This window comes from Arachis hypogaea, chromosome 7 (genome assembly GCF_003086295.3).
Source record: "Arachis hypogaea cultivar Tifrunner chromosome 7, arahy.Tifrunner.gnm2.J5K5, whole genome shotgun sequence".
Classification (NCBI taxonomy): domain Eukaryota; kingdom Viridiplantae; phylum Streptophyta; class Magnoliopsida; order Fabales; family Fabaceae; genus Arachis; species Arachis hypogaea.
The window spans coordinates 54,724,823-54,737,324 of record NC_092042.1 but is presented as its reverse complement, the minus strand read 5'-3'; the positions used below and the strand labels follow the sequence as shown (position 1 = coordinate 54,737,324).

At 32.1% G+C, this 12,502-nt stretch overlaps 1 protein-coding gene across 1 annotated transcript; it reads left to right on the top strand.

The window, feature by feature from the left end:
• Positions 1-4,273: 4,273 nt before the first annotated feature.
• Positions 4,274-5,565, top strand: LOC112703119 (uncharacterized). The gene is made up of 2 exons (XM_025754439.2): positions 4,274-4,994; positions 5,084-5,565. Exons 1-2 carry the CDS (start codon positions 4,617-4,619, stop codon positions 5,327-5,329), a joined length of 624 nt encoding a protein of 207 aa, XP_025610224.1. The 5' UTR covers positions 4,274-4,616; the 3' UTR covers positions 5,330-5,565.
• The last annotated feature ends 6,937 nt before the right edge of the window (positions 5,566-12,502 follow it).

The window sequence follows — 12,502 nt, the reverse complement described above, 5'->3', positions numbered from 1 at the left end:
TTGACTTGATTTAGGCCAGAGGCCAAGTTGATTTAATTTAGACCGGAGGCCGTAATTTGATTATATGTTGGGTCAGAGACCAAGATTTGATTTTAAGTTGGGTCGGAGGCCGTGAATTAAAATTCTTATAACTGAAAAATGAATTTAAAATGTTATGGGATAATTAATGCCGACGGTTGAATAAATTCATACGATAAACAATAATCACTGTAGTTGAAATCAATTCTTTATTTTATAAGTATTCTTTGATGACAATTCTTAAAAATTCCTTTTTGAGAACTCTGTAAAAGACGATGTTCTCACCCCTTACAGATTTTTTATTTCAGGATGGACGAAGAGTTTTAAAGGAGTTCCTCCTATGCATTTGGATGTGTTGTTTAGCATTTATATATATTATAGATTTTCCTCGTCTTTATCATTATATTCTTGCAAAAGGGATAGGAATCATGATTTGTGATGATATGTATGTATATATAATTGTAAATTACTTGTATAAGAAGTCTGGTACGTTTATATATATGAGGATTGTGATTGAATTTGGTTATATGTGCTATTTGATTTAAAAAAAATATTTCTGATTTTTCAAAAAAAAAAAAAAACAGTGATACGGTTTCGAGTCAAAGACTCCTATTTCATTATTAAGTATATGCGTTGTAATACTTCTCACTTTTAGAGTGGCGCAGGCGGAAGCGTAACATTCTGATAGTAAGGGTGTTACATACGCATGACTTGCATTTCGCTCAACTTACGTGTATGCATGCCTCATGCGTACGTATGAGTGATAACATGTGATTTACTTAAGTAAACAGGTGGGTCGCGATTTCAGCCAATTTTAGCCCCAATCCAATTTATTTCTGAAGTATTTGAGGGCAAGACCAAGGGAAGATGATGGAGGTAGTCCTAGAATAGTTGAAGACCGTGTTTTATGATAGAATTTAGGATAGTTTAAGGTTAAATTCTCTTAGATGTAGATTTTAATTATTGTTCTTGTGTAATTTTCTTTACATTTTCTTGTTCTATTGTCTCAATTTGCCTAGTTGTTTTTGTTATTTTTTTATTTTGTCTATTTTAATTTATGAATAATTGTTGAATTTCAATTCTCTTTAATGCAATTTGAGAATTTTCCTGTTTAGTGTAGCTTATTTGATTGGTTATTGTTGCCTTCTTATTTTGGTAGTTGTAGCCTTTATAATTCTTGTAATTTGTCATATTTTATTTTTGTGCACCCTAAGTGTTTGATCAAATGCTCATCTTAGTTTTAGAGTAGATTTTTTTATTCTTGACTTGGGTCGGTAACTTAGGTGACCTTGAGTTACTAATGTCCAAGTTGATTGATAATTTAGAGATCTTAATTAGCCTTGTTTTCATTGACACTAATCTTTTACTAATTCAATTAGTAAGTTAGTTATAACTTATGGATTAGGATTAATCAAGCCCGGCTAAGTTTTTTTCGATGTTTGAGATGACAAATTAGATTTGTTCTTTATAATTATTATGTTGTGATTAGTAATAAGGAAAGCGAGCCTTAACCATCAGCCTTTGCCAAGATTTTTTTACAATTGAATTTTTTTCCATTACTTTAATTGCTTTTAGTTTAATTCCTTGCATACTCATTTAATTTCTTACTTTTTACATTTCGTGTTTATTGCTATCAAACCCCGATTATCCTCACAGCCAATAATTGAGCACTTGATTGTAATTCCTAAGGAGAATGATCCAGGATTCTACTCCCGGTTATTTTGGTTTGTATTGTGACAATCTTTTAAACTTTGATTAAGGTCATTTGTAGTTTAGAACTATACTTGCAACGTAATTCTTTTGTGAAAATTCTAAACCGACATCTAACTAGTCCACATCAGTATTCTTGGACAATGCCTGTGTCACCTCCTGCCTCCATTCTTCTAATTCATTCATGCGATTAGTTAAGTGTTGAATGACCTTTTGCATCATTTTCATGTCGACTAGAGTTTCTTTTAAATGGATCGTCATAACAATTAACCTACAAAAATGTGATAAAAAGATCTCACAATCATTTGTTCACGTGTTTCACTTAAGGATGGACACTTGTATTTACTCTCAAAATTTGCTTTTACTCTCAATTATTTTTTACTATTTTTTAATCTCTTTGGCGGTTGAACTTTAGAAATTAAATAAAAATAAGAAAAAATAAAAAAATTTGACGCAACGATAAGAGAATAAAAAATTGAAATAAAAGACAAAAGACATAAAATACAAAGAAATAAAAAATAAAAATAAATAAATAAATAAATAAATTTTTTTTCTTTTTTCCTTTTGTTGTGTTTGATTTTTTTTGTCTTATTTTTTTTGCTTTTTGATTTACTGAATTGCTTATTTTTTTTCAATAAAATCTAGTGTTATGGAAACAATAAGAAAACCATGAAGAAAATAATAAACAATAAAAATAGACAATAACAAGAAGGAAAAGAAAGAGACGAAAGAAGACAGAAGATAAACAATGGATGATGCAGGGTGAGTTTTTATTTAATATTCAAGAACACAAAGATGCAAATAATAAAAGCACAAATTTAATGAATAAGATTTTTCGTTTTAAAATTAGGATAAAAAAGAACAAATATAGATTAATAAAAATTAATCTAGTACTTGAAATTTGATATCAAATGATACAGAATGAAACTAAAACGAAAAATCAAAGAAAAAATTTTTTTTAATTCAATTTAATTTTTTGATACAATAGTTAAGAAAATCACTTTATTTCTATTGTATATTCACATTCAAATTTCTAAAAAAACTCAAAAAAATTATTTATCAAAATTAAAAAAGAAAAATAGTTATTAGATTTTTTATTCCTCTTACGTTTAAAATCCTAATTCATAAATTCATTAAAATAAAAATGAATTAAATGGGTCTAAAAAAACAAAATAAATAAATACTAAAAAATAGTACCTATTTAATTCAATTTGATTAACGAAAATTTTTAATATAATTTATAAATAATAAGATGTTTGACATTTCATAATTATTAACCATTATCTAGTTTAACTTTTAATGTATTTTTTAAATAAATAATTTAATTATATTTATAAAAAATTTATTCTTTTAGTCATTATTTTTATAACTAGACTAATTTACATATAATAATTTTCAATTTGTCTCACAAAACACATATCAATATGTACGAGTTTGTGACGTAATATTTAGAATTGGAAATCAATTCGTCCGGAAAAAAATGTTTTCATGTTTTCATACAATTTGATACATATAAACATTAAATAAAAGGCAAATAATTCATTCAAGATAACAGAGGTGTTTATGGGTTGAATAAAATCGATTTTTTTATTTAAATTCGATCTTAAATATATATTGAGTCTATTTGTTAGATTCTAATACAGTCTTATACCCGATAAAATCTAAATATTTTTGGATCACAACTATATTAAATCTAAATCGGATAAAAACTGATCTTTAAAATTTTAACAATAATTTATAAAAAAATTTATTTATAAAAAAATTTATTTGTGATGCACTTATTGAAGAAATTTGTTACCAAAAAATTGATATCCATATTTAAATTTAAATTTATCCATAAATTATAATTTGATATTTCTTTTGATCTATTTTTTAATTCAATAAATATAATTAAAAATAAAATAATAAACTTATAATTAATATAACATAATATTAAAATATATATATTTTTTAATTTTCTTAAAATACACATAAACATAAACCAGATGAAGTTAAATTTATCTTGATCAATACTCAATTTAAAATAATGACTAAATTTAACTTTGAGATTTTTATCAAATTCTAAATGTAAATTACACCAAATTAATTCTTCAATTGTTTAGGACCGGACGAATCTTTAGGTTCGGACCATAAACACTCCTACAAGGTAATTAGTAATTAGCGTGGAGGGAATAAGAGTTCGTTTGAAAATTTTAGAAGTAATTTTTTTTAATTTTTAACTTATAAAAAATAGTAGTATTAATGTTTGGTGTAATTTTTAAAATTAAATTGTAACTTTTTAAGAAGTTATTTAAGAATTTATAGAGAAATTAAAAAAAAATAATTTCTCTTATAATACTTTTATTTTTTATCATTTCTATAAAATAAATATTTTTAGAATTAAAAATCTAAATATAAAATAACTTATTTATAAATTATTTTTAATAAAATTATTTATTATTTAAATTATTTTATTAAAAGAAATTTAATTATGTTACTTATCCAAACCGAATCTAACAAGGTGAAGTTTTCCTTTTTCACGTGATGACCACCGCATTAACTTCTTACCATATTTTTTTTCCCTAAAATTAAAAGCTATGTAAGATGAGAATAAATTTTCCCCCGGAGAAGGTCAGAATGTAGTATAGCATAAGGGATAGCAGTAAAAGCAAATGGATCGACATGTGTCTTGGTTTCCACTAACGTGGCATGAGGGTCGTCATGTGGTAGCCACGTATATTCGGGACAAGTTACATGCATATCTTCTATTCTTCTCCACCGCCATTGGCTTCTTTGCTCAAGTTATTATAAAGGAATCGATGTTTGCTACCAGGTCTTAAAGTGCCATAGTAAATTAACCTGCTACATACTCTTATCATCACTCGATTGGAAGTTGAAGTGAGGAAACAATGGCGGAAGCCCAACTACGTGACCAACATGGCAACCCCATCCAACTCACTGATGAACAGGGTAATCCTGTTAAACTAACCGACGAGCATGGCCAACCCATCCACCTTACCGGTGTTGCTGCACCCGCCTCTGCCACCACCGGTTTTGGGAGTATACCCACCACTACCGCAGGTTTTGGCGGTACACCCCCCACTACTACCGGTTTTGAAAGTACAGCCACTACTGGACATGCCACTGGAGGTGGAGGGATCGCCGGACTTGGAACCTTAGGTGGCGGTCCATACGGTGGTGGTGCAACCAGAGAGAAAGGGACCGTGGGAGATATGGTAGGGAGGGACAAGAAGGACGATGACAAATCTAGCTCTAGCTCTAGCTCTGTAAGTATTTACTGTAACAATATCTTTCTTTGTTATATATGTTACTCATTTCTTCATTAATTCTAATAATTTGCATGCATGATTGCTAGTCTGAGGATGACGGACAAGGTGGGAGGAGGAAGAAGAAGGGACTAAAGGAAAAGATCAAAGAGAAAATACCCGGCGTTGGAGGAGGGATGGCCAAGGACCATTCTCCCCATCAAGGGACAACCACCTCCACCACCACCACTACCACTGCCACCAGTGCTGCTGGCCAACACCCTGGGGATCATGAGAAGAAAAGCTTCATGGACAAGATCAAGGAAAAAATGCCCGGTCATCATCATAACCACTGAACCCTCTCTTCTGTGTGTATCAGATCAAGCTCTGCTTGTTCATGTTCAAATAATGTAATACATGGCTAGCTGGATAGGTTACCCTGTGTCATGGTCTAGTTATGAAAGTAGGCAATTAGTCTCGTTGTTGAAGTGGTGCAATTGGGCTTTTATCATTTGTGCAGGTGTATTATTTGTATTTTGTTCGCTGTTTACTGAATTCAATATATATAGTACCCACCTTGGATATTTGTGTTTTTGGTTCAGTGTTCACCAGGCCACCTTTGAATTCAACGTCCCAAAGTGCCGTTATAGCGAATCTCGATTTGAGTTTGATGGACAAAATGAAGAATGCATCGCAACATACATCCAGTTACATGGGGCTGTAATGGACATCAATGATTTTAGTATAAAATAGAGGGTAAACATTCAATCCGGTTTTGGATTTCCTTCTATTTCTTCGAAGGACAGATGCGATTTCAAACAAAATTATTTTAGGCCGATAAAAAAATTTGTTAAATTTTAGGACGATAAATAAATTTGTGATGGTAGGGTTTTAAATTTTTATAAATTATTAATAAATTTATTTTTAAAAATTGTTTTACAACGACTATTGTCGGAAGAAATAAATATAAGAATAAAAATAATTATAACACGAAAATTTTTTTTTTAAAATATCGGACAAAAAATAAGAAGAGAATGATGATGTTATTAGTGCTGTGGTAGAAAAGATAATAAGAATGACAAAATATGATGATATAATTAAAATAGTAGAAATATAAAAAAGAACGACAAAATATGATTATGCAATTAAAATAGTAGAAATATAAATTATAACAATGATAAAAAAGATAGTATGATGGTAGTTGCAAATATTCGTATTTTTAAAAAATTTAAATATAAATTTATTTTATTAATTGGAGTTTTTTATTTTAAAAATTATTTATTAAAAATAATTAAATTAATTTTATAATTATTTAATTTTAATTAAATTTAAATTTTTGTATATATTTTTGTTATAAAAAATATTTTATATAATTAAAATTATAATTTTAATAATTTATAAGTAATAAAAATTATATATATATATATTAATTTGAGTAACTGATATTTTTAATTTAAAAATAAAATTTAATTAAAAATATTATTATGGAATGCGATATGTGTATATATCGATATTCTTCGATAAATTTAATTTTACTAATGTTTTATTGTATATTTTTTATTATTAAATTATTAATGTTATTTATATTAATAATTTATATATATTTAATTTTATATATATTATTATTTATATTTTAATATATTTAATTTTTATAGTTATTCGTTTAACATTTTTATAGCTTGAATCGCTGACTCAATAGCTTAATCAATTGACACATGTCCCTCTTATAAGACCACATCACCATTATTTCTTTCATTTTCCTCTTTCCTCATTCAGCGTGATTCATGAGGGAAGTAAGAGAGAACCGTGAGAGAGAAAGCAAGAATTGAGGGAAGTAAGAGAGAACCGTGAGAGAGAGAGTAAGAATTTCGTAATGGTGTACTGTCCGTCAGGTGAGGATCGTGGTACTGTACCGCTTTTCGATTTTTAGGAGGACGATATCCGGGTTAGCTACCGGATGTGTCGGGTACTCGGGTTCTAATAAAGTAACCGACACGTGAGCTCACGGCCAGTAGGATAGGTATGCATCATACTGCACTTATTTGCTTTGTCTGGGTGTGCTTAAGTGTTTTGATTTGTCTATCTGATGATTTCTGTCTAATTGTTATTTGTTGTACTTGATGTAATTGTTTTTTTATTGTTTTTGTCTTGTATTATTTGTGTCTGTGATTGATTCTATTTTGTGATTGAGTTTTGATGGTGATTTGATTTAATTTGGGACAGAGACCGAGTTGATTTAATTTGGGCCGTAGGCCGAGTTAATTGGATTTGAGTCAAAAACCGTAATTGGTTGGATCAATGATAAGTTTTGGTTAAAATGGGTTCTTACTAAGCGGTGAAAGGTATAAAAATGTTATTTTGCGTGAAATTTTTATAAAAAAAATATGAGTTTTAAGTTTAGATAATGAACATAACTAAACACCCTGACCCTACTAAGAACTCCCCAGTTCTTACTCCCTATTTCCACCCCCTTTCAGCTACAAGTGCGAAGATTACAGAGCTATAGGTGCATAAAAGATTATGTTTACGACTTGAGTTGTTAGATTATATTTTTCCTCTTGTTGTTTATTCTTTTGGATTTTAGAGGGTAGAACTTGTATTTGAGGATCATTGAATAAGTTTATGTATATATTGCTATGTGGATATATATATATATTTGTGATTAAGAAGTTTAAAGTAAGGACCTTTCATTTTTTTGACTAAAGTTTTGGTTCGTGTTCGCAAAGGTTCAATATTAAATAAAGATAGTATAAAATAAAAAGGTTTAGAGGTAAGTAACGCCTGAACTTTTAGTGCGACCATGAGATACTAAAAGTTAGGGTGTTACAATAGTTAATTTTATTAAAGAAAAAATTTTAATATTAATTTTTGTTATTATTTAACAATTAAAAAATGTATTATTTTAAAATAATTTTATTAGGAGATAAAATTTTTTTAAGAAATTATTTTATCTGAACAGATAAATAAAAATTGAGTGTATATTTTAAAAGAGATGGTTTTAGAATTAGATTGATTTTTTTTCTCTTAATAAGATGTAAAAATATACTTTGGAACTAATAAAGTTTTAGTTTCGATAGTTTCAAAATATTTGGACTATTATATAATTTTAGTAACAAAATATACTTTTTATTAATTATCAAATAATTTTTATTTAATTTTATTTATTAATTGGGCTTCTATATATTATTTAATTTTAAAATATATTCTATATTTTATAAATTATTATTTTATTATTTATTATTTATGGTACCTTTTGTTGAAGTGTGGTTGGTGAAGCACTGAGCATAGAACAGAGAAAGAGATTTGGGAGAAGAAATGAAATTGAAAATTATTCAACTACAGAGAAAGATCTCAAAACTATACAAATGATGATACAGTCTCTTATATACCAGTGAAGAGTAACTAACTAGACTATTCTAACTGACTAATCTGCATAATTTAGTCACACCAATTGTGCAGGTATGAGAGCTATACTTATCTACATAAGCTGCATAGTAAGTTAAGGTGAGCGGGAGCCTTCTTATCAAGTAACACTCTCCCTCAAATTGGGAGTGTAGATGTCTAACAATCCTAAGTTGTGATGAAGAGTGGAGAAGGTTGTTGGAGGCAGAGGCTTAGTGAGTAGGTCAGCAACTTGATCAGTGGTAGAAATTGGCAGCAAATGGATGTATCCCTCCATGAACTTGTCTCTAACTACATGGCAATCGACTTCAATATGCTTGGTCCTTTCATGGAACACATGATTCGAAGCAATATGAATAGTCGATTGACTATCACAGAAAATACTAATCGGCTTTGTTAGTGGCATACCTAGATCCTTCAGGAGATACCTGGTGCACGAAATTGTGATCATCAATGGCGCCATCAACATGGTACGCTCAATTGTAATCTCAACTATTTATCACAACTTCGCACAACTAACCAGCAAGTGTACTGGGTTATCCAAGTAATAAACCTTACGCGAGTAAGGGTCGATCCCACGGAGATTGTTGGTATGAAGCAAGCTATGGTCACCTTGTAAATCTTAGTCAGGCAGACTCAAATGGTTATGGATGATGAATAAAACATAAAGATAAAGATAGAGATACTTATGTAATTCATTGGTGAGAATTTCAAATAAGCAAATGGAGATGCTTTATCCCTTCCGTCTCTCTGCTTTCCTACTATCTTCATCCAATCCTTTTTACTCCTTTCCATGGCAAGCTGTATGTAGGGTTTCACCGTTGTCAGTGGCTACCTCCCATCCTCTCAGTGAAAATGTTCAACGCACCCTGTCACGGCACGGCTAATCATCTGTCGGTTCTCAATCAGGTTGGAATAGAATCCAGTGATTCTTTTGCGTCTGTCACTAACGCCCAGCCTTCAAGAGTTTGAAGCTCGTCACAATCATTCAATCATTGAATCCTACTCAGAATACCACAGACAAGGTTTAGACCTTCCGGATTCTCTTGAATGCCGCCATCAGTTCTAGCTTATACCACGAAGATTCCGATTAAGGGATCTAAGAGATATCCACTCAATCTAAGGTAGAACGGAGGTGGTTGTCAGACACACGTTCATAAGTGAGAATGATGATGAGTGTCACGGATCATCACATTCATCAAGTTGAAGAACAAGTGATATCTTAGAACAAGAATAAGCCGAATTGAATAGAAGAACAATAGTAATTGCATTAATACTCGAGGTACAGCAGAGCTCCACACCTTAATCTATGGTGTGTAGAAACTCCACCATTGAAAATACATAAGAACAAGGTCTAGGCATGGCCGTGAGGCCAGCCTCCCAATGATCTAAGAACTAGATGTCCAAAGATGAAAATACAAAAGCAAAAGGTCCTACTTATAGAGAACTAGTAGCCTAGGGTTTACAGAGATGAGTAAATGACATAAAAATCCACTTTCGGGCCCACTTGGTGTGTGCTTGGGCTGAGCATTGAAGCATTTTCGTGTAGAGACTCTTCTTGGAGTTAAACGCCAGCTTTTGTGCCAGTTTGGGCGTTTAACTCCCATTCTTGTGCCAGTTCCGGCGTTTAACGCCGGGCAGTTTTGAGCTGATTTGGAACGCCGGTTTGGGCCATCAAATCTTGGGCAAAGTATAGACTATTATATATTGCTGAAAAGCCCAGAATGTCTACTTTCCAACACCGTTGAGAGCGCGCCAATTGGGTATTTGTAGCTCTAGAAAATCCACTTCGAGTGCAGGGAGGTCAGAATCCAACAGCATCTGCAGTCCTTTTTAGTCTCTGAATCAGATTTTTGCTCAAGTCCCTCAATTTCAGCCAGAAAATACCTGAAATCACAGAAAAACACACAAACTCATAGTAAAGTCCAGAAAAGTGAATTTTAACTAAAAACTAATAAAAATATACTAAAAACTAACTAGAACATACTAAAAACATACTAAAAACAATGCCAAAAAGCGTACAAATTATCTGCTCATCACAACACCAAACTTAAATTGTTGCTTGTCCTCAAGCAACTAAAAATCAAATAAGATAAAAAGAAGAGAATATGCAATGAATTCCAAAAACATCTATGAAGATCAGTATTAATTAGATGAGCAGGACTTTTAGCTTTTTGCCTCTGAACAGTTTTGGCATCTCACTCTATCCTTTGAAATTCAGAATGATTGGCTTCTTTAGGAACTCAGAATTCGGATAGTGTCATTGATTCTCCTAGTTAAGTATGATGATTCTTGAACACAGCTACTTATTGAGTCTTGGCCGTGGCCCAAAGCACTATGTCTTCCAGTATTACCACCGGATACATACATGCCACAGACACATAATTAGGTGAACCTTTTCAGATTGTGACTCAGCTTTGCTAGAGTCCCCAATTAGAGGTGTCCAGGGTTCTTAAGCACACTCTTTTTGCCTTGGATCACAACTTTATTTCTTTCTTTTTCTTTCCTTTTTTTTCGTTTTTTTTTGTATTCACTGCTTTTTCTTGCTTCAAGAATCATTTTTATGATTTTTCAGATCCTCAATAACATGTCTCCTTTTTCATCATTCTTTCAAGAGCCAACATTCATGAACCACAAATTCAAAAGACATATGCACTGTTTAAGCATACATTCAGAAAACAAAAGTATTGCCATCACATCAAAATAATTAAACTGTTATAAAATTCAAAATTCATGCAATTCTTCTCTTTTTCAATTAAGAACATTTTTTATTTAAGAAAGGTGATGGATTCATAGGACATTCATAACTTTAAGGCATAGACACTAAGACATTAATGATCACAAGACACAAACATAGATAAACATGAGCATGATTTTTTCGAAAAACAGAAAATAAAGAACAAGGAAATTAAAGAACGGGTCCACCTTAGTGATGGTGGCTTGTTCTTCCTCTTGAAGATCTTATGGAGTGCTTGAGCTCCTCAATGTCTCTTCCTTGTCTTTGTTGCTCCTCTCTCATGATTCTTTGATCTTCTCTAATTTCATGGAGGAGGATGGAATGTTATTGGTGCTTCACCCTTAGTTGTCCCATGTTAGAACTCAATTCTCCTAGGGAGGTGTTCAGTTGCTCCCAATAGTTTTGTGGAGGAAAGTGCATCCCTTGAGGCATCTCAGGGATTTGATGATGAGAGGGGTCTCTTGTTTGCTCCATCCTCTTCTTAGTGATGGGCTTGTCCTCATCAATGGGGATGTCTCCCTCTATGTCAATTCCAACTGAATAACAGAGGTGACAAATGAGATGAGGAAAGGCTAACCTTGCCAAGGTAGAGGACTTGTCCGCCACCTTATAAAGTTCTTGGGATATAACCTCATGAACTTCTATTTCTTCTCCAATCATAATGCTATGAATCATGATGGCCCGGTCTATAGTAACTTCGGACCGGTTGCTAGTGGGAATGATTGAGCGTTGGATAAACTCCAACCATCCCCTAGCCACAGGCTTGAGGTCATGCCTTCTCAATTGAACCGGCTTCCCTCTTGAATCTCTCTTCCATTGGGCGCCCTCTTCACAAATGACTGTGAGGACTTGGTCCAACCTTTGATCAAAGTTGACCCTTCTAGTGTAAGGATGTTCATCTCCTTGCATCATGGGCAAGTTGAATGCCAACCTTACATTTTCCGGACTAAAATCCAAGTATTTCCCCCGAACCATAGTAAGCCAATTCTTTAGGTCCGGGTTCACACTTTGATCATGGTTCTTGGTGATCCATGCATTGGCATAGAACTCTTGAACCATTAAGATTCCGACTTGTTGAATGGGGTTGGTAAGAACTTCCCAACCTCTTCTTCGGATCTCATGTCGGATCTCCGGATATTCACTATTTTTGAGTTTAAAGGGGACCTCGGGGATCACCTTCTTCAAGGCCACAACTTCATAGAAGTGGTCTTGATGCACCCTTGAGATGAATCTCTCCATCTTCCACGACTCGGAGGTGGAAGCTTTTGCCTTCCCTTTCCTCTTTCTAGAGGTTTCTCCGGCCTTGGATGCCATAAATGGTTATGGAAAAACAAAAAGCAATGCTTTTACCACACCAAACTTAAAAGGTTTGCTCGTCCTCGAGCAAAAG

Excerpts from the sequence above, each read along its gene's own strand:
- LOC112703119 (XM_025754439.2), top strand. The coding sequence starts at position 4,617 with ATGGCGGAAGCCCAACTACGTGACCAACATGGCAACCCCATCCAACTC. Across the intron at positions 4,995-5,083 it reads CTAGCTCTAGCTCTAGCTCT|TCTGAGGATGACGGACAAGG; the intron begins GTAAGTATTTAC and ends CATGATTGCTAG.